We start from the raw sequence: 23,062 nt of genomic DNA on the forward strand, positions 1-23,062 counted from the left end.
AGGTGGCAGGCAGGTGAGAGGCTGGTCAGAATTGACCTTTGACTACTTGCTGCACCTTTTTTATTGTTTGATTCTAATTGCTTACAACCTTTTCACTGACAACGTACCTTTGTACTTCCGTCTAGTTCATCTGACTATTTGTCCATACCTGTTTACCCGCTAAGATACAGCCCCAACCTGAACATTCCGTCTCTCTAGTTTACCGATGCCCCCTAAAGGTATTTTGTATGTCTGGAGCACGTCTCGCTAGTTTTCTTGTCTTCCGACTTGGCTTCCTCGTGTCCGTCGAGGTCTGGTAATTCTGCCCTCCGTCAGGTGAGTCAGACCTGCCAACTGCCAGGCCTGCCAAGTGGTTACAGTTCTCGAACGGGCCAAATGGTGAATCTGCCAGGAGTTCCAGTTTCCATTCAGGCAAGAATTACATCAGCCAGGTCTTTCCTTCTGACGGGGCTGCTTTCCCTGCTTTCACTCTGCTTTCCCTGCTTTCACTCTGCTGTGACTGCCTTCACTCTGCCGGGGTTTTCGGGGGACCCAGTCACTAAACACTCAAGCGAATCTGGAACATCACGTCGACACCATCAAACTCCATCACATCTCTTATCAATTTCAACGGAGATGGGTAGAATGGGGGAGGGGAGGAGATATGAAGAGGGGGTGTAGAAGGGAGGATTGGAGAGAGAGAGAGAGAGAGAGAGAGAGAGAGAGAGAGAGAGAGAGAGAGAGAGAGGGAGAGAGAGAGAGAGAGAGAGAGAGAGAGAGAGAGAGAGAGAGAGAGAGAGAGAGAGAGAGAGAGAGAGAGAGAGAGAGAGAGAGAGGGAGAGAGAGAGAGAGAGCGCTGACGAGAAAGGAGAGCAGTGTAAAGAGTCAGAAGTGGAAGATCTCCTTTAGATATGTCATCATCTGCGACATGTTTGAAAGAGTCATAGTAGTGACAGACATTGCACAACTTGCATCTTACTCCTTTAACGGTACTGTTTCCGTTGCACACGCTCCCTACTGTTTCCGTTGCACACACTCCCTACTGTTTCCGTTGCACACGCTCCCTTCTGTTTCCGTTGCACACGCTCCCTACTGTTTCCGTTGCACACGGTCCCTACTGTTTCCGTTGCACACACTCCCTACTGTTTCCGTTGCACACACTCCCTACTGTTTCCGTTGCACACGCTCCCTACTGTTTCCGTTGCACACGGTCCCTACTGTTTCCGTTGCACACACTCCCTACTGTTTCCGTTGCACACACTCCCTACTGTTTCCGTTGCACACGCTCCCTACTGTTTCCGTTGCACACGCTCCCTACTGTTTCCGTTGCACACGCTCCCTACTGTTTCCGTTGCACACGCTCCCTACTGTTTCCGTTGCACAGGTATTCTGATTAGATACAGGTGATAAGACAGGTACACTGACCAGCTACAGGTGACAGAAGCCCGCTTATCACAACTCTCTGGGCTCCGGAAGTTAACAAAAATAATACAGCTGCCGTTAATGGTAGGAGAATTGGTCTCTGAGTGTGTCTTAGAAGTGCGAGAAGATGGGAGGGAGAGAGGAACGGAAGGGGAAAAGGGAATGGAGGAAAGGAAGGCAGGGAGGGAGGAAGAAACGATTGGAGGTAGGGAGTATGAGAAAGAGAGAGAGAGAGAGAGAGAGAGAGAGAGAGAGAGAGAGAGAGAGAGAGAGAGAGAGAGAGAGAGAGAGAGAGAAAGGGACACTGCCTAGCTTTTTCCATAGATTCTGTCCCCTATTGACATCATAAATACTTATATGTTATTTTAATATATACTAAAAGTCTCGCAATAAGCAGCCTGACTTGTCCTTAAGGTCCGTGCTGGGGGCTTGGAATCTCCTAAATAATTTAATGACCTCGCTGGGAGCCTCTACCAAGACTTCTTTCTTGAAAGAAAACAGATTTAGTCATTCGAGTCTTCCTTCATGAGGCATATTGTCCTCATGATGGCCTGAGAGTGCTCGCATGACTCTTCTTCCTCAAGCTTGTCTATAGCTTTTTCTTGCATTATTTTTTTCAATTGAGAGACTTATGCTGCAGAGACAAATTCCAGGTGTGGGCTGATCATAGGTCGTTTTGTAATCTTGTAGTCTGTTGATCTTTTTTTATTGTAAATATCTATATCGCTGCTGTGTATGTCAAGTGAAACCACAATAACGTGGTTGATCTATGAGATAATCAAGGCAATGTTGCGGGATCGAACTAGCATCCCTGGGCTCTTTGAGGGTGTATTAAGGGGCTTTATTTCGTTATATATATATATATATATATATATATATATATATATATATATATATATATATATATATATATATATATATATATATATATACATATATATATATATATATATATATATATATATATATATATATATATATATATATATATATATATATATATATATATAATGTCTATCCTACTTTGACAGGGTAGGATAGCTGCAATAGAAACTAGTGTGTTATCAAGCACTAAACCACTGAAGGTGATTAAGATGCTTTTACAAGCTCAGGTCATAGATACAACTGATGTATAACAGTTGTAATACAACTGTAATACATCAGTTGTATGTATTACAACTGATGTATTACACAGTCAATCTTGGGTACAAGTCCAATATATCATCAACACTGTTGTGACATATTTACATATTGTCATGTCTCTAGTTCCCAGTCCTTAGACAAGTGGACCTCATCCAGTTGCTTGTGTACTCCAGGCGGAAGACCTGTTAGTCACTTATTAGTAGATTAGGTCTAAGTTCTGTTAGTCACTTATTAGTAGATTAGTTCTAAGTTCTGTTAGTCACTTATTAGTAGATTAGTTCTAAGTTCTGTTAGTCACTTACTAGTAGATTAGTTCTAAGTTCTGTTAGTCACTTATTAGTAGATTAGTTCTAAGTTCTGTTAGTCACTTATTAGTAGATTAGTTCTAAGTTCTGTTAGTCACTTATTAGTAGATTAGTTCTAAGTTCTGTTAGTCACTTATTAGTAGATTAGTTCTAAGTTCTGTTAGTCACTTATTAGTAGATTAGTTCTAAGTTCTGTTAGTCACTTATTAGTAGATTAGTTCTAAGTTCTGTTAGTCACTTATTAGTAGATTAGTTCTAAGTTCTGTTAGTCACTTATTAGTAGATTAGTTCTAAGTTCTGTTAGTCACTTATTAGTAGATTAGTTCTAAGATTTTGATTAGTAGTTCAACCTGTCCTGTTTGTTTACATGTTGCTTCGCTAAACCCATTAGCGTGATGAGACTGCCGATGCGATCGATATATATTGTATTATTTAAAGAGTTTTTTTGTGGTTTGTGAAGGTTTGAAATGTTGACCTTTTGTGAAGACGAAGCTAAAGTGTGACTTGAGTAGAGGGACCATTGCTTTACCATAGCAAGTCCCCTACAGCCCTTGACATTTCCTTGGCTCATGATATATTTAAGAAGTCTTTTTTGGGTAGTTTGAAGGAGTCTTTTGGGGGATATTTTAAAGGTTATTGAAAAGTTTCCGTTCATGTTCTCTCTAACAATGCTTACTATTTCTCGGGCAGTTTCCCGTAGTTCGTAGACTTCACTAGATTATCTCTCAATGTCAGCCGGTTATAACTGTTCCTTTTGTGGTGTGTTAGAAATGAGAGCATATATATATATATATATATATATATATATATATATATATATATATATATATATATATATATATGTGATCACACCTCACGTCTTCTATCCTCCCGTCGTCGTCGAGGAACCAATAGCAGAGCTCAAAACATTTCGTAAGGAATTCGAGCTCGACATCGATTTGGCGGAGACGGCCGTAAAACACCTCGACCGTCCGCGGCTGGCAGCTCGAGTAATGAAACTATCTACACCTGACACGCCTGCAAATGACCCTAACCAACTCTTCAGCACCGAAGAAAGGAAGCAAGACGAAGAGGGAGAAAGAGAGAGGGAGAGAGAGACGAAGGAGACAGACAGGTACAGTCGAAAGTAACTACAAAATGATTGGGTGAAAATTTGGAGTGTGGGAAGCCCCACATTGAGGCTGGTAAAGTGGGCCGGACTGAAGGATTGGAGCATCAAGAGGAGAAAAGCCAAAGTGAAGAGGAAATTGTTCCTTTGCCACTTTGAAAGAAATTCTTATTTCTTCCAAAGACAGAAAAAAGTAGGGGGGGGGGGACATTTCTCTCCTTCCCTCCTATCTCATAAGGTATAGTTCTCCCTCGCTAAAAAAAAAAAGGATATTTTCCCCTCCCTAGAAAAGAGATGACATTTGCCATCTGCCCAAAAAGAGGGAAGTTTTCTCCTCTCCAGGAAAGAGGGGACATTCTTCCCCTTCCCTAGAAAAGAGGGAACATTTACCCTCTCCCTAGAGAAGATGGGATATATCTCTCGTCCCCAGAAAAGAGGTAATTCACGTATTTGGAGTAAAGAGGAATTAATACTTTTGATAAGAAGTTATTAAACCATCTACCCGAAGCCACTGTGCATTATAGGACTCATCTCCAATGCTGTTCATCTGTTCTGCTCCACGTCTATCAACTGTGTTCTACTATTATCTTGTTCTTCACGTAAATTTGAATCGAAAATATGTTATCGATGAATCAAACTGAACGAAAAATAAGAGAAATATGAAAGCTATGATAAAAGCAACTCTATTTTTTTTTACTGTTTTTTTCCCCGATATGAAAAACATTTTCAAATTAGTGTGACCACGATTTAAGTGATTAGTTTTTATATTTTAATAGCGATTATCAGCGTGAACAGTACAGACTGTGTGTCAGGAGACAGAGAGAGAGAGAGAGAGAGAGAGAGAGAGAGAGAGAGAGAGAGAGAGAGAGAGAGAGAGAGAGAGAGAGAGAGAGAAATACACAAATAATTACACAAATAAACTGCCTGACGTGTCTACACAAGGTTGACAAGGCCGATTCACTGATTGATTGATAGGCAAACACCCAGACATTCAGAAACAAAGATAGGTAGACAGCTGTAGATATTAAAGCAGACAGTCAGACTGACAGGCAGGCTGACAGTCATACTGCAAGACAGACAGACAGACAACAGTATATTAAAATAGGTGTAAGTTGAGACATACTGAGATAAAGCAAGACAGTCAGACAGACAGACAGACAGACAGACATACAGACAGACAGACAGACAGACAGACAGACAGACAGCAGACAGATAAATACTGTCTGTCTGTACTCCAGTTTAGTACATGACCTGCAATGTCCCGAATAGTTGAGTACTTGGCCAAAACTATGAGTCATGAAGGATAAACTGACTGCTCCCTCTCCTCTTATAATGGACTCTCTCCAATGTTGTCTCTGTGTGCGTACTGTAATTATTAGAATTAATATTATTATGTTTATTATTTGTATTATATTTTCTTCAAAATTTTCCGTATGAATCTTGATTCAATACAACAATTTTTATCATGGAGACCATCTCCTTGCTGTAATGTATACAGGTATGTAATATACATAGTGCAGCGAGCCTCAAAATACATGCGGAGAGATGCTGCAACGCGGTGAAAGGAGATTGAATTTAATATTCCGTCCCTGGGAAAAAAAAAAGCCACAGCAAGAATAAAATGATGTTAGAGGTCTGATAGGAAATAAAAATGACATAAAGCAAGGATCACAGAGACACTTAAATGGGTTGAAGATTTTTTATCTTAAATTTGTTATATAAAAACTGAATAAAACTAAAATGGAAAGTGTAGCGAAGGTAGGAAGTTCTTGCACACTTTCGTAAACAAACACACATTGTTTGACTTGGGAGAGACACAGACGGATTGGTGAGTGGTGGAGGGAGACTCCAGACACACGTGTTGTGGAGTGGTGGAGGGAGACTCCAGACACACGTGTTGTGGAGTGGTGGAGGGAGACTCCAGACACACGTGTTGTGGAGTGGTGGAGGGAGACTCCAGACACACGTGTTGTGTAGTGGTGGAGGGAGACTCCAGACACACGTGTTGTGGAGTGGTGGAGGGAGACTCCAGACACGTATTGTGTAGTGGTGGAGGAAGACTCCAGACACACGTGTTGTGGAGTGGTGGAGGGAGACTCCAGACACGTATTGTGTAGTGGTGGAGGAAGACTCCAGACACACGTGTTGTGTAGTGGTGGAGGGAGACTCCAGACACACGTGTTGTGGAGTGGTGGAGGGAGACTCCAGACACGTATTGTGTAGTGGTGGAGGAAGACTCCAGACACGTATTGTGTAGTGGTGGAGGGAGACTCCAGACACGTATTGTGTAGTGGTGGAGGAAAACTCCAGACAGGATTGTAAGCACACAGGCATGAGCTCCTTCACTACCAGGCACACATTACAATGACATTTCAACAGCTAAATAAAGACATTTCCAAGACATCAGCCCGTATGAAGCTAATTCTCAAATGCAGTTTCTCCCGATAATTACCTTCAACACAGAACGAGCGCAGGGGATTGCAGAACAAAGTGAACTAAGCTACCAGGACAGATTAAGGAAACTAAATCCCTCATCCTTGAGTAGGAAATGATCACTACATGCAAGATAGTAAGAGTAATATAGCTGATGGACAAGTTGGAAATAAGATGGATAACTGGAAACACAAGTCTCAAATCTAAGAAATCTAAAAGAGATGCTCGCGCCCTGTACGGGTGGTCAACAAGTGAATTGTACTGAAAGAAGTTGAGGAAGCCACCTCCAGCCACAACCTGAATGCCCAATATGAATTCGAACATCACGAAAATTAAATTATATCGTAGCAGGTAGAAGAAGGCTAGAAGCCATGGCATAAGGAGATAGAGTCTACTACACTACCCCTGTAGACCCTCTTAGGCAGGCCCCACAACCACTCCCGAGAGATAGAGTCTACTACACTACCCCTGTAGGCCCTTTTAGCCAGGCCCACACAACTACTCCCAAGAGATAGAGTCTACTACACTACCCCTGTAGGCCTTCTTAGCCAGGCCCACACAACCACTCCCAAGAGATAGAGTCTACTGCACTACCCCTGTAGGCCCTCTTAGCCAGGCCCACACAACCACTCCCAAGAGATAGAGTCTACTACACTACCCCTGTAGACCCTCTTAGCCAGGCCCACACAACCACTCCCAAGATATAGAGTCTACTACACTACCCCTGTAGGCCCTCTTAGGCAGGCCCACACAACCACTCCCGAGAGATAGAGTCTACTGCACTACCCCTGTAGGCCCTCTTAGCCAGGCCCACACAACCACTCCCGAGAGATAGAGTCTACTACACTACCCCTGTAGACCCTCTTAGCCAGGCCCACACAACCACTCCCGAGAGATAGAGTCTACTACACTACCCCTGTAGACCCTCTTAGCCAGGCCCCACAACCACTCCTGCTTCAGGTAACCGGAGCAGCCACACGCCTGATCACTGGGGTTGAGTCCTTGTCTCGTCTGCTCTCTTCCATCCTTTCTCTCCTTCCCTTTGTCCTTCTTCCCTGTTTATCCAATTATCTCCGCTCCATTAAAATATTCTTGTTTTTCTTCTCGTGGAGTTGATGTGATTATTGTTCTTTAGTCCAGCAACCAGGAGGCCTGGTCGACGACCGGGCCGCGGGGACACTGAGCCCCGGAAGCACCTCAAGGTAGCCTCAAGGTAGGTACGCTGTGAATGAAGGAGTGAGAAAGCAATATTCTTGTGCGGCCATGAGGCGGGACTCTCGACGTCTGTGTATTTACCTAACCACGCTGGCAGGGCCGGACTTCAGGTCTTGGGTCCCGGCTGTTGAACTTTCGTTTTTTCTTGCGCAATGAGTCCCGACCGCTTGACTTCATATCATATCTACTTTGTGAACCTGGTGAACAGGGGTATGAGATGAAAGAACGTAGGGAGCTAGTGCCATCCCAAGCTTAACTAGTCACCCGCTTGTACTCTGTCGCAGGTAATGGGGTCTTCATAAACAATCCCTCGAAATACACAAGAAAGTCCCCAGTAATTTCTTAAGGAAAATCATTGACTTTAATCTCCTGGACCTAGACTTTTGGGTTGGCCTTAGCTCAGGGCCTCCAGATTCCTAGGGGTTTCAATAACCTTTACCATGTCGTGGTTGATGGGTTAAGACGTGCGTCTAGGGGTTACCCAGGACGCTGGGGTCGCTCCTCCGTCCTGCGTCAGTCATTTGTCGTAGAGTATGTTTAACTTGGATCACTTCTAGCAGCCTTGTTTCACACTCTTCGTGAAGGGAGGTCGAAATCATTCTAACTCTTTGTTGAGTGTTGACCAGACCACACACTTGAAAGTGAAGGGACGACGACGTTTCGGTCCGTCCTGGACCATTCTCAAGTCGATTGTGACTTGAGAATCACTTGAGAATGGTCCAGGACGGACCGAAACGTCGTCGTCCCTTCACCTTCTAGTGTGTGGTCTGGTCAACATACTTCAGCCACGTTATTGTGACTCGTCGCCTGTCTTTGTTGAGTGATTTCGACAAAGGGGGATGTTTATGTATGAAACAGAGTGGAATATAACATTGACAATCATAATAGAGGAATTAGTCTCCACTATTGCTGTGAAATTTGGGTTAGTGTCCCAACCCCTTTTTTGTTTAGCTTTTATGATTTAATATTCCACCGTTGGTGTAGCAGATCTTCACTATCTTCATTGTTCTTCATGGCGAGGCAGTTCGAAGTCTACTGGTAGTGGTTAGTTTGGGGTTCGGATGCCCTGGTCGGCAGTGTTGTGGGGATGGGGTTAGGGGAGGGGGTTAGGGGAGGGGGTTAGGGGAGGGGGTTAGGGGAGGGGGTTAGGGGAGGGGGGGGATGGGGTTAGGGGAGGGGGGGGGATTAGATGTGGGATAGAGCAAGTGGTGGATGCTCTGTGGGACAGTGAGGTGGAGTGGACGGGTGTAGTAGAGATGGAATAAAAAATGTGTAGAGTCAGAGAGAGGGAGGCGGTGGAATGGAGTGATGGAGTTCTGAGTTGTTTATGGTGATTGATGAGTGGGAGGTTAACGAGTATATGGATGGTTGGCGGTCGATAAGGTGGAGATTGATGGGTCCGGAAGGGGGGGGGAGGGAGTGCATCCGGGGAGTGTGGGGTGAATTTGTGTTTCTGAGATAGAAGGAGGCTGGAATTTCGGACATGTATGATCTGGGGAGGGAAGGTTCTCACGGTAATTCGGTTCTATCACCTGTCTGTCCTGCAGGTTGAATCCATCCGTCTTAAGCTGTATCTGTTATGGCTTTCAACATTTCTATCTCCACAGCTGGGTCTTACATTTACTCGGGTTGAACTTTAGTATCCATTTGTTGGACCATTCCGCCAGTTTGTCTAGGTCATCTTGTAGCCTCCTACTATCTTCCTCTATCTTAATCCTCCTCACAATGTTTGCATCATCAGCAAACAATGAGAGGAACGAGTCTATACCCTCTGGGAGATCATTTACATACATCAGAAACAGTATAGGTCTAAGAACTGATCCCTGTGGGGCCCCACTGGTGACGCCTCGCTACTCCGAGACCTCACCCCTCACAGTGATTCGCTGTCTTCTGTTGCTTAGGTACTCCCTTATCCAATGGAGTACCTTCCCTATCACTCCTGCCTGCATCCCCAGCTTGTGCACTAGTCTCTTATGTGGTACTGTGTCAAAGGCTTTCAGGCAGTCTAAAAATATGCAGTGTGCCCACCCCTCTCTTTCTTGCCAGATTTTTGTTGTTTGCTCATAGAATTCAAGTAGTACTGTGAGGCATGATTTGCCATCCCTGAACCCATGCTGATGTTATGTTCCAAAGTTCCTTCTCTCCAGATGTTCTACTAGCTTTTTCGCACAATCTTCTCCATCATCTTACATGGTATGCAAGTTAGGGACAATTGCCTGTAGTGCCTCCTGTCTATCACCCTTCTTGTATATCGGGACTACATTGGCCGTCTTCCAAATGTTTGGCAGTTCACCTGTTACCAGTGATTTGTTACCTGTGTGTGAGTGTGTATTTGTGTGTGTGTGTGTGTGTGTGTGTGTGTACTCACCTATTTGTACTCACCTATTTGTGCTTGCGGGGGTTGAGCTTTGGCTCTTTGGTCCCGCCTCTCAACTGTCAATCAACTGGTGTACAGATTCCTGAGCCTACTGGGCTCTATCATATCTACATTTAAAACTGTGTATGGAGTCAGCCTCCACCACATCACTGCCTAATGCATTCCATCCGTTAACTACTCTGACACTGAAAAAGTTTCTTCTAACGTCTCTGTGGCTCATGTGGGTACTCAGTTTCCACCTGTGTCCCCTTGTTCGCGTCCCACCAGTGTTGAATAGTTTATCCTTGTTTACCCGGTCGATTCCTCTGAGGATTTTGTAGGTTGTGATCATGTCTCCCCTTACTCTTCTGTCTTCCAGTGTCTTAAGGTGCATTTCCCGCAGCCTTTCCTCGTAACTCATGCCTCTTAGTTCTGGGACTAGTCTAGTGGCATACCTTTGGACTTTTTCCAGCTTCGTCTTGTGCTTGACAAGGTACGGGCTCCATGCTGGGGCCGCATACTCTAGGATTGGTCTTACATATGTGGTGTACAAGATTCTGAATGATTCCTTACACAGGTTCCTGAACGCTGTTCTGATGTTAGCCAGCCTCGCATATGCCGCAGACGTTATTCTTTTTATGTGGGCTTCAGGAGACAGGTTTGGTGTGATGTCAACTCCTAGATCTTTCTCTCTGCTCGTTTCATTAAGTACTTCATCTCCTATTCTGTATCCTGTGTTTGGCCTCCTATTGTGTGTGTGTGTGTGTGTGTGTGTGTGTGTGTGTGTGTGTGTGTGTGTGTGTGTGTGTGTGTGTGTGTGTGTGTGTGTGTGTGTGTGTGTGTGTGTTAAGGTTAACCCACCTAAAAACATGGAGTTAAAGCCGCGTATACATACATTATATATTTATATAATTTTCACACGGCGGACACTAGAGCCAGAGCGTAATGGAATACATAATTTGTATTCTCGTGGTCATTTTGGGCTTTACTGCTAAATTACTGGAGAGGGGGAAAGCGTGCGAGGGTGAGGATGTACACACACACACACACACACACACACACACACACACACACACACACACACACACACACACACACACACACACACACACACACACACACACACATGCGGCCCCAGCATGGAGCCCGTACCTTGTCAAGCACAAGACGAAGCTGGAAAAAGTTCAAAGGTATGCCACTAGACTAGTCCCAGAACTAAGAGGCATGAGTTACGAGGAAAGGCTGCGGGAAATGCACCTTACGACACTGGAAGACAGAAGAGTAAGGGGAGACATGATCACAACCTACAAAATCCTCAGAGGAATCGACCGGGTAAACAAGGATAAACTATTCAACACTGGTGGGACGCGAACAAGGGGTGCCTGTCTGATAGTTTGCCTGTCTAATTTACCTGCTGGCCTGTCTTCCACCACCCCTGCCTTCCCTCCTGTCTGCCTGTCTTCTTTGCATGCCTGCATTCCTGCATGCCTGCTTGCCTGCTTGCCTGCTTGCCTGCTAGCTTTGCAACCTCCTATGTGATTGTGAGTGTTAGCTTGTCTCTGCCCATATGCCTGCATTTGCCTGCATTATTGCACCCAATGGGAAGATTTCTCTTCTGAGCCTCAGATAATGCACAATTTCCTGCAAGATATTGGATTGGAATCAACTTAGCTGCCATGATACCCCCCTCTCTCTCTCTCTCTCTCTCTTTCTCTCTCTCTCTTTCTCTCTCTCTCTCAAGGGGTTGTGGTAGAGCCTTCGTCTATATCATCTTTATCTCTGTCTAAATAAAATAGTAGAGAGAGAGGTTACAAGTGGTGTACCACAAGGTTCGGTTCGAGGAGCCCATCCTGTTTCTAATAAATATCAACGACATGATAGACGAAGTTAGCTCCTTTATATCTGTGTTTGCTGATGACTCAATTCTGCAGATACAAATAGTAAACACACACACACACACACACACACACACACACACACACACACACACACACACACACACACACACACACACACCAAAGAGCCAGAGCTCAACCCCCGCAAGCACAACTAGGTGAGTACACACACACACACACACACACACACACACACACACACACACACACACACACACACACACACACACACACACACACACACACACACACACCAAAGAGCCAGAGCTCAACCCCCGCAAGCACAACTAGGTGAGTACACACACACACACACACACACACACACACACACACACACACACACACACACACACACACACACACACACACACACACCAAAGAGCCAGAGCTCAACCCCCGCAAGCACAACTAGGTGAGTACACACACACACATACACACACACACACACACACACACACACACACACACACACACACACACACACACACACACACACACACACACACACACACACGTTAACATATTTCGAGGTAAATTTCCACAACCGGATATTCCTTGTAAATTAATTTACCTGCGAGAAACATTTGTTGATAAGTGATATATTCACTATCAATAACTTTCACCAATTACATTTTGATCTTACCCTGCCAGATTTTGGACCTGCCTCGCCAGATTTCGAACCTTCATCGACAGATTTTTGAACCTATCTCAACAAATTTACAACCTACATTGACTGATTTTGATAATATTAAAGCGATTCTCGTCTATATAAAAAATATGAAATATCTGAGAGTTTTATCACCAATAAAACCCCGCTTCCCTGTTTTTAAAGCCAACGAAATAGACTAACATTGCATTAGGCTTGTCTGAGCGTTAATTACCTGTGTATAACGATGCTTTCAACAGAGGGAGTATGAGATATTCGTATATTGTGTGAGAAAGAGGAGAGAGAGAGAGAGAGAGAGAGAAAGAGGAGAGAGAGAGAGAGAGATAATGTGAGAGTATGAGTAATAGAGGTATGGAGAGAGGTGAGAGAGAGAGTATGAGATACCTTTAATTTCTAAGTTTTTCTCACTTTTAATACGCGTTTGACTGCCCTAATAGATATCAGAAGGGAAGAAAACTTTCCTTCTGGGATAGTTTTTAACCCCTTCTGTCTTCTTCTGGGAAGAAAAACAGAAGGGAACTTTCTAAGTTAATGGAGAAGACTATATTTTTATATTGGGAATATTTAAGACTTCGAAAGTCTCGGTTTTGTAGGGTGTTGAAGTTTTGCTTATTTTTACAGCTTTTATTTGTCGTAGAGAGCATTAACTTTGGCATAGGAGAGGCATCGGCTGTAAAGTGACGCCATAAGAGGCACCATCTCTGAAGGGAACACCATAAGAGGCCTCATCTCTGAAGGGAATACCATAAGAGGCATCATCTCTGAAGGGAATACCATAAGAGGCATCATCTCTGAAGGGAATACCATAAGAGGCATCATCTCTGAAGGGAACACCATAAGAGGCATCATCTCTGAAGGGGACACCATAAGAGGCATCATCTCTGAAGGGATCACCATAAGAGGCATCATCTCTGAAGGGAATATCATAAGAGGCATCATCTCTGAAGGGAATACCATAAGAGGCATCATCTCTGAAGGGAACACCATAAGAGGCATCATCTCTGAAGGGGACACCATAAGAGGCATCATCCCTGAAGGGAACACCATAAGAGGCATCATCTCTGAAGGGAATACCATAAGAGGCATCATCTCTGAAGGGAACACCATAAGAGGCATCATCTCTGAAGGGGACACCATAAGAGGCATCATCTCTGAAGGGAACACCATAAGAGGCATCATCTCTGAAGGGAACACCATAAGAGGCATCATCTCTGAAGGGAATACCATAAGAGGCATCATCTCTGAAGGGAATACCATAAGAGCCATCATCTCTGAAGGGAATACCATAAGAGGCATCATCTCTGAAGGGGACACCATAAGAGGGATCATCTCTGAAGGGAATACCATAAGAGGCATCATCTCTAAAGGGAACACCATAAGAGGGATCATCTCTGAAGGGAACACCATAGGAGGCATCATCTCTGAAGGCTCACTACAAGGGCATCTAGAGGAGTCCACAACGGGAACACAAACTCGCCTAGACTCACGATAACACTAGAGAGTTTCAGGTTTGCATCTGAAGCGTGCATTTCAAGAAGAAAAATATATAAAACATATTTATGGACTCGTATATGCGTTTAAAATCTTGGATAAAAAATGATAAACTAACCAAGATATATAATTTAAATAATCTTCTCACTTATCCCATCTACCAGACAAAAATATTTCAAGTACCTTTTTTTTAAGATATCAATTGTTTCGTAAGTTGGTATCAGAATCATGTTTTAATATTATGGTAAATATTGACCTCTCACATTAATCGTGTGAATGTTTCTCGCTATTCACATGTTTAATTTTAACACATTTGTTGTGACTTTCTGATCTTGACTCATATTTTTTTTGTTTCTTTGACAGGTGAGTGCAAAGTGGGTTCCAGCTGACTTGTGTTTACATGTGGTCAGCTGATAGGATGGGAGGTAGGTTCCAGCTGACTTGTGTTTACATGTGGTCAGCTGACTGGAAGTGAGGTAGGTTCCAGCTGACTTGTGTTTACATGTGGTCAGCTGACTGGAAGTGAGGTAGGTTCCAGCTGACTTGTGTTTACATGTGGTCAGCTGACTGGATGTGAGGTAGGTTCCAGCTGACTTGTGTTTACATGTGGTCAGCTGACTGAATGCGAAGAGCGTTTTTGCTCTCTTTCTTTTGTTTACATCTCGTCAAATGGTTTATCGTTCTAGGTAAGTATAATTATGTTCTGTCAGTAATGAAAAAAATAGTGTTCCTGCCGGTTTAAAATTATTTTTTTTTTTTTGCCAAGGAAATTTGTTGTCAGGAACAAATACATTCTGAACTAGAAACGTGGCTATAAAATTATGTTGTCAGGCCAAAGCTTGCTCTCCAAAACATGTCAGCCAGCAATATTGCTGTCCAAACATGATGTCAGACAGAAATATTGCATCTAGGCTACAATGACATACGTTAGACGAGAGATATAAACATGGCCGACACATTGAAAAGTCTTTTGACGTTCTAACAAAAATAGAAAATACAAGTAAGGATTTTCCGAGATCAGTTGTAATTCTCACTTTTTTCTACATAACTGTGAATATTAAAAATATATAAAGTATACCAAAACACACAGAATATAATATTAAAGAAACTAAAAGCCTATTAAACAGTTTTGACGACGAAATCTATAAACAAACAATACAAACTCTTAAAGCAAGCAAGCAAACTGGTGACCTTACTTCGACTCAGACAGTCATAGGATGTAACATGCAAACATTTTCAACTTTTATTCTGTTTGAACACACATAATGGATCGGTTGTACCTCTTGGCTGGTGTATGGTGAGGCAGGGAGAGGTGGAACGGTGAAGGGAAAGGATAGGAAGGGAGGCTGGGGAAGAGGAGAGAGATGGGGGATGAGAGATGTAGGAGAGGAAAATGAGAGAAATAAAGGGGGGTATGCCATGTTGTAATGGAAAAGGGGGAAAAATAAAGAGAAGGGCGAGAAAGTGGGGAAGACTGAGAGAGGGAGAAGGAAAGATGAGAGGAATGGGAAAGAAGACAGAGAAGAACTTAAGGCAAGTGGACAAGCAGGAGAAGACTGAATAGGTAACAAGACTGAGAAACTGAATGTTTGACAAATCAGGAGAAAGAGCGGTAAGTGAGGACATTGAGAGGCGGTATAGCTGCTGATCCCACCTGTCCTCGAACCTCTGATGCTGAGTTTACCTTGCTCAGGTAACACCACTCAGCCATGGCTCCTATGTGTGTGTGTGTGTGTGTGTGTGTGTGTGTGTGTGTGTGTGTGTGTGTGTGTGTGTGTGTGTGTGTGTGTGTGTGTGTGTGTGCGTGTGTGTGTGCTTGTTTGAATGTTATTTTGAATTGAATGTGTGTGTGCGTGTGTGTGTGCTTGTTTGTAACTGCTAAACATTAGTTAGCAGTTAGTAACAGTTGATTGATCGACAGTTCAGAAGCGGGCCGAAAGAGCAGAGCTCAACCCCCGCAACCACAGCTAGGTGAATACAACTAGGTGAATACACACACACACACACACACACACACACACACACACACACACACACACACACACACACACACACACACACACACACACACACACACACACACACACACACACATCACTTCACAGCCTCTTTGAATTTCATTTTGACTTGATCCTCTATTTTCTGCACTGTCTTTCCCCCAAAGTTCATCCATTGCACTTTCTTGCTCTTACGTTATGTCCAATTCTGCACTTGACTCTCCATTCCCTGACCACTTGTCTTATGGTCATTGCTTTTAGTTCAGTCATTATAGACCTGGTCATTATAGATCACTGGCTCTTAGTGGAATTTCATGATCCAAGTTTTAGATGTCTTCCACATTCAGGGTGAAGATCTGGTCCAATTTACTTGGATTATTTCCTCGTCTTTCCACTGTGGCAACCTTTACATGTTTTGTTTCGAAGTTTATTTCCATAACTTCCAATTTTTTTATAATTGTATTCCATATCAATTGTGTGTGTGTGTGTGTGTGTGTGTGTGTGTGTGTGTGTGTGTGTGTGTGTGTGTGTGTGTGTGTGTGTGTGTGTGTACTCACCTAATTGCGCTTGCGGGGGTTGAGCTTTGGCTCTTTGGTCCCGCCTCTCAACTGTCAATCAACTGATGTACAGATTCCTGAGCCTACTGGGCTCTATCATATCTACATTTGAAACTGTGTATGAAGTCAGCCTCCACCACATCACTTCCTAGTAGGCAGTAGGCGAACCTACCTCCTCTTGGACGTAGGCTCGAATCTGAGGTTTGGTTAAGGCAGCGTCTGGGATGCTCTCGGACGTAGGTCCGAATCCTCGTCAGAGCCCTTGTGGACATGTTTATATTTTGGACACCTTTTTTCCCTTAATCCTCAGGACGCTCCTGTCTACGTGTTTCTACTGTTGTTAATGAGAGATGAATGCAGTAATGAGTGAGATAAACTGTTGTGAGGCAGGAAGAGAGAGGCTGTGAGATTGGAAGAGATTGGAAGGTTGGAAGACTGGAAGAGCTTGCGGGAGACAGAGGGCCGAGAAGCACAGAGAGCCAGGGACACACAGAGAGACATAGAGACAGAGAGTTGTTGAGAGTCAGATAGCGTCTAAGATGTAGAGAGAGAGAGAGAGGAGGCGGCGAGAAGCAGGTTAGGACTAAGAGCCATAGAGGGATCTGAGAGTCAGAGAGAACAGAAAGGCAGACGAGGGTCGAGAGGAAGAGGGAGATTGAGTGTGCAGAGGGAAGGGGGGGGGGAGAGGGGTAGGGAGGTTGTGAGGAATGAGAGGGAGTGGTGGATTGTGGGACAGAGTGGGTTGAGTGGCAGAAAGGGCTGGGAGGCAACGGGGCTGAACGAGAGAGAGAGAAAGAGAGAGAGAGAGTGAGGGAGAGAGAGGGAGGGAGAGGGAGAGAGTGAGAGTGACACTAACGCCCCCCTGATCCCCTCTCAACTCTCCATCACGTACCCAAATTGACCACTTCACCTGGCTCAACTTTTCTATCGTGTTTTGAGCGGTTGGGAGGCGCAGAGTTCCCAGAAGTGATGGCTGAACGGCGTTACCCAAGCAAAGTAAACTCCGCATCACAGGTTCGAGGATACTGAGGATGCCTGGATATCGGCTCTCCGTATCTGAGACTTTCACATTTGCTCTTCATTTCTTATCGTTTTACTTTAATCTCTCAATTTCTGTGTCTTTCACTTCACCTTTCTGTCTGTCAATTTTACTGTCCGTCTGTCTGCTTGTCTTTGACACCCACTCTGACGTATTTTTCGCTTCAGAAAATACAAAATAAATCCAGGAAAAGATTAGAGAAATACAAAATGGCTGGTTTCAGTGTTGAGGGGCCTGAGTTACAAGGAAAATACCGAGACGTTTTCAAGACTTAATACTTGATGTGAGCGAAGGGAACATTGAAACAACCCAGAGACTGAAATAAGTCACAGAAATACCAGGAAGAACTCCTACAGTGTACGACTCGTAAATAGATTGTGTTTGTTGAATGATTTTAGGCGATAAACATTCCAAAATGAAGATTTGATATGAAAAAGGAACGAATATAGGGTTATATTTTAATGTTCGTATATGTGGGGTTTACGTCAGCTTATCAAAGACGTAATATATATATATATATATATATATATATATATATATATATATATATATATATATATATATATATATATATATATATATATATATATATATATATATATGTAGGTGATAATATATATGTATATATATTATTTACCTAGAATAAAAATAAGGCCCTTGAGTAGCTCTCAAAATTGCTTATCAAATGGGCGCTAGTTTTGAGTGCTAAGTAAAGCAGATTAGTGCTGAGAACATCTAGAACGAGTATACTCGGAAACGATGCTGGACGTTCTTATAATTCCCAGTCTTGGCCAATGGCCAGGCTTGGCTTGTGGTACCTTGGTCCAATAGGCAATTTCTTGGAGCACTTCGTCGGGCATTGACGTCCCAATGAACCTCTCTTGTAGGGTACACGTTAAGGGGGATAATAGCCTTCAAGGGCACCGTTGGTCTCTATAAGGGTTTCCTATAGAAACACTAGCAAAGAATCGTTCAGGATCCTGAATACAACAGGTATCAGAATACTCGTGGAATATGGGGCCCTCGTCTCTGAAATACCAGCGATGCGAATTCCTGTATTTCTTTGACGAGAGTCTGTATCTCGTTAGTGAAATCGAAACCTTAGAAAAGCTTGATGTATGCAGCTAGACCGGTCCCGGAGATGAGAAGCTTGAAGTATGAGGACAAGCTAATGGAAACTCACATCACTGGAAGAGAGAAGGAACAGGGAAGATGTGGCTATGTACACACATACACACACACACACACACACACACACACACACACACACACACACACACACACACACACACACACACACACACACACACACACACATACACACACACACACACACACACACACACACACACACACACACACACACACACACACACACACACACACACACACACTTTTTTCACCTTGATGCCCCTGATACCAAGCAGTAAATAGGTACCTGGGAGTTAGCCAGCTGTTACGGGCTGCTTCCTGGGCGAAGCAAAGGCGGTAAAAAGGTGCAGTGGGGGAAAGAGGGAAGGAGAGACCCTGGAAAGGAGCACATCCGAATACCCCTCCCGTAGTACATAATAATTTCCCCATTCCATTCACCATATGTTCCATCCCAAACCTCTCTCCCCCAATCTTTTTCCTATCATATTGTCCCCTTTCTCCCTATTTAAATGTTCCCAGGTTAAAACTAAGTGTTACCCCCCATGAAGTGAAGACTTCCCCCCCCCCCCATTTTCCATCGCGAGGGGAGCGACGCGCCCGATCTAGTTACACTCTTGATAAGCTTTCATTACCTGTTTTCAAAGGTCAGTGTTGGATGGTAGTGAACAGATTATGCCGTCGTGGGAGATAGCATAAACGAGGAGAGGGAAGAGCCCGGGGAGGAAACAGGGAAGAGAAGAGGAAGCTGAGGAAAAAAGGGAGGCGAGGGAGGAGGAGAAGAAGGAGAAGGAGAAGAAGGAGGAGGAGGAAGGGAGAGGAGGAAATTTGAAGAATGATCATCCGCTCAGTGAAAATAATAATTGGATTATAACGTGAGTTATAAGGTTGTGTGTGTGTGTGTGTGTGTGTGTGTGTGTGTGTGTGTGTGTGTGTGTGTGTGTGTGTGTGTGTGTGTGTGTGTGTGTATGTGTGTGTGTGTGTGTGTGTGTGTGGGTGTGTGTGTGTGTGTGTGTGTGTGTGTGTGTGTGTGTGTGTGTGTGTGTGTGTGTGTGTGTGTGTGTGTGTGTATGTGTGTGTGTGTGTGTGTGTGTGTGTGTGTGGGTGTGTGTGTGTGTGTGTGTGTGTGTGTGTGTGTGTGTGAGTGTGTGTGTGGAGGGGGGGGGGGAATAGTTAGTAGTTAGTAACAGTTGATTGATTGACAGTTGAGAGGCGGGGTGAAAGAGCAGAGCTCATCCCCCAGCAAGCACAACTAGGTGAATTACACACACACACACACACACACACACACACACACACACACACACACACACACACACACACACACACAACCTTATAACTCACGTTTTAATCCAATTATTATTTTCACTGAGCGGATGATCATTCTTCAAATTCCTCCTCTCCCTTCCTCCTCCTCCTTCTTCTCCTTCTCCTTCTTCTCCTCCTCCCTCGCCTCGCCTCTCTTTTCCTCACCTTCCTCTTCTCTTCCCTGTTTCCTCCCTGGGCTCTTCCCTCTCCTCGTTTATGCTATCTCCCACGGCGACATAATCTGTTCACTACCATCCAACACTGACCTTTGAAAACAGGTAATGAAAGCTTATCAAGAGTGTAACTAGATCGGGCGCGTCGCTCCCCTCGCGATGGAAAAAGAGGGGGGAAGTCTTCACTTCATGGGGGGGTTACACTTAGTTTTAACCTGGGAACATTTAAATAGGGAGAAAGGGGACAATATGACAGGAAAAAGATTGGGGGAGAGAGGTTTGGGGTGGAACAGATGGTGAGGGGAATGGGGAAATTATTATGTACTATGTGAGGGGTATTCGGATGTGCTCCCCCCCCCTTCCAGGGGTCTTGATCGCATCTTCCCCATTCTTCTCACTCTCACAATCTCCCCCCCCCCTCTCTCTTTCTTTCCCCTTTCCCCATATCTTTCCGTCTCTCCTCTCTCCTGCCCTTCTTCAACTTTCTCCGATAAGATCTCTCTCTCTCCCACCCTCTCCACTTTCCTCTCCTACTCTGCCCTAACATCCCTCTCTCTCTCCCCCCTCTCTCACGCCTTCCCCCTATCTCCTCTATCTCTTTCACTTGTTTCTCTCACCTCTCCTCCCCTCTTTCCCCCACTGCACCTTTTTACCGCCTTTGCTTCGCCCATCTTCAATCATCCCACCTCCCCTTTCTTCTCCTTCCTTCCTTCTCTTCACCTCTCCTCTTTATCTCTTTGTCTCATGAATTCGCTTTTTTATTAACACATTTAGGTACATGTGCATTTGTGCAGCTACCCTAGACTATATGAAGGGGAGTACAGTGTGTCAAAAAGCTAGCTACGTGATGCTAAAAAATCCCCATCACACAGGATAGTCATACAGAGGCACGTGATAAGTAGGCTTCACTGGCAAACTCCGAGTGAATTATGAGGATATCATCATCAACACAAGAGTGAATAAGGTAGCAGGGATACTAAAAGTCCCCATCTCGCAGGATGGTTAGTCATACAGGGCCATATGTTTAGTAGCCTGCACTGGCAAATTTTGGGTATACTGTGAGGATATCTTCAAGAACACGAGAGTGAATAAAGTAATTGCAACGCTCCAGGTACCTCATGCCAACTGGCCTGAAAGGTCTAGTAACTGGGCATTCGGTGATGTAGTGCGGGAGATCATGCCGCAGTTCCTGCTCACAGAGTTTGCACCTGGAGTGCTCAGGATTGGGAGATCCGTCACCTGTAGCCACCTGCCACAGGTAACGGTAATCCAACCTGATCCTAGAAACCACTGTGTCGCACAGTCTAGTGGGCGTTTTGTGCTGCCCATAAATATAGGTTTCAGATCTGAACAAATCATAGATTTTATACCGGTGCTTTCAGGTCGTTTGGAGTCAGTAATTTCTTTCCTGTCAGACCTGAGTGTTTGGAACAATATAGTTTTGAGAGTAGGGATGGGGATACCTAGATCTAATTCAACTTCATCTTTGTTACACGCTAATTTGGCTGCAATGTCTGTCTCATTATGATGGGTTATATTAATGTGTGAAGGTATCCATACAAAGGAGATTCGAGACCCTTTACTCTGTGTAGCGATTGGCTCATTTATAATTGGTAGCATGAGGTTCTTGCTGTCGATCTTCCAGGAGAAGTTTTCGATTGCTTGAAGAGCAGACTTTGAATCTCAGAATATTATTCCTCCTCCAATGTTTTTTAATGTGCTGGTTGCTAAGTGTAATGCTGCTAGTTCTGCTTGTGAAATCACTTTTCATCATTTTCGAGTGTAGAAGTCTAGGGTCTCTGCCAACCATATTTCACTATTGGCCGCGCTCTTCTCTTATAGGACCAGTAGGACCCACCCCGACCAGCGTCTGGCCTCCATCCTTGGACAGACAGACAGACACACACACACACACACACACACACACACACACACACACGCAGGCAGTTTTTCTAATAGATAAGTAAAGGAGGGGAGAGGGATTGGTTATCAAAATTATCAAGATAAACTGGTGCAGTTGTCAAAATACCACATTCTTTAGTATCTTTCTCACTCCTCTTCACTTTTTGCACTCACTTCTTCTTTATAATCCCCCACCCTCCCTCTCCTCTACCCCTCCCTATCCTCTCTTTCTCTTACTCCTTATACTCTCTCCCACTCACACTCCCTTTCCTCTCTCCCTCCCACTCCATATTCTCTCCCCTCTCCCTCCCCCACTCACCTCTCCCCCTCCTAGCCACAGTGTACCGTCAGCATGTCAGGTCCTCCACCAGGAATCACTCCACTGGAGCGCGCACTCAACGATTCCCACTTCACAATATCCATTCGCTTCCCAGCCTCCATTACAGCTCTCCTGGCATCCTGGACTCCCAGTGAGAGCGAGTGTCCTTAACCGGAGGTTACAGCTGCAGCTTCTAATTACGTGGGGTTGACATGTTTGTATTTGGTTGTATATATCTCTAATGCAGAATTGAAATAAAGAAAAGGTATATTTTGTTTGTAATGTGTGGGGGCAGAATAGATGCGTATTGTTTTTTCCGAATGGGTGTACTCATTTAGTTGTACTTACATAGTTGGGGTTGCATGGGGAGGGGGGTTGTACTCTGGCTCTTTGGTCCCGCCTCTCAACTGTCAATCAACTGGTGAACAGATTCCTGAGCCTACTACGGGATTTGGAAATGGTACTGTTATGCATTGCTGTTCGATTTGCTCAGTATGAAGCTCCCGATCATATTAGGCCCAATTAGGTTTTTAACTGATGGAGTGTTGAGGCTGGTGAGGGCTGAACGCCTTGTGTTGTAATTGCCGTCTTATGGTTGAGCAAG

General features: G+C 44.3%; 2 protein-coding genes across 2 annotated transcripts in view; one reads left to right on the forward strand and one right to left on the reverse strand.

Annotated features, from left to right (window-relative positions):
- Positions 1 to 22,580, reverse strand: part of LOC138367232 (adhesive plaque matrix protein-like) — a 55,164-nt gene extending 32,584 nt beyond the window's left edge. The window contains exons 1-3 of the mRNA XM_069328640.1: positions 22,485 to 22,580; positions 21,353 to 21,558; positions 13,220 to 13,914 (exon numbers count right to left, since the gene is read on the reverse strand). Coding sequence (XP_069184741.1) covers positions 13,220 to 13,914; positions 21,353 to 21,558; positions 22,485 to 22,580 — 997 coding nt within the window. The remainder of the gene's footprint in view (positions 1 to 13,219; positions 13,915 to 21,352; positions 21,559 to 22,484) is intronic.
- LOC123751843 (uncharacterized) overlaps positions 1 to 23,062 on the forward strand; it is a 155,831-nt gene that overhangs the window by 67,695 nt on the left and 65,074 nt on the right. The gene's annotated exons all lie outside the window — the stretch shown is intronic.

The sequence above is a fragment of the Procambarus clarkii genome, chromosome 21, assembly GCF_040958095.1.
Source record: "Procambarus clarkii isolate CNS0578487 chromosome 21, FALCON_Pclarkii_2.0, whole genome shotgun sequence".
In the NCBI taxonomy this organism is placed as follows: Eukaryota; Metazoa; Arthropoda; class Malacostraca; order Decapoda; family Cambaridae; genus Procambarus; species Procambarus clarkii.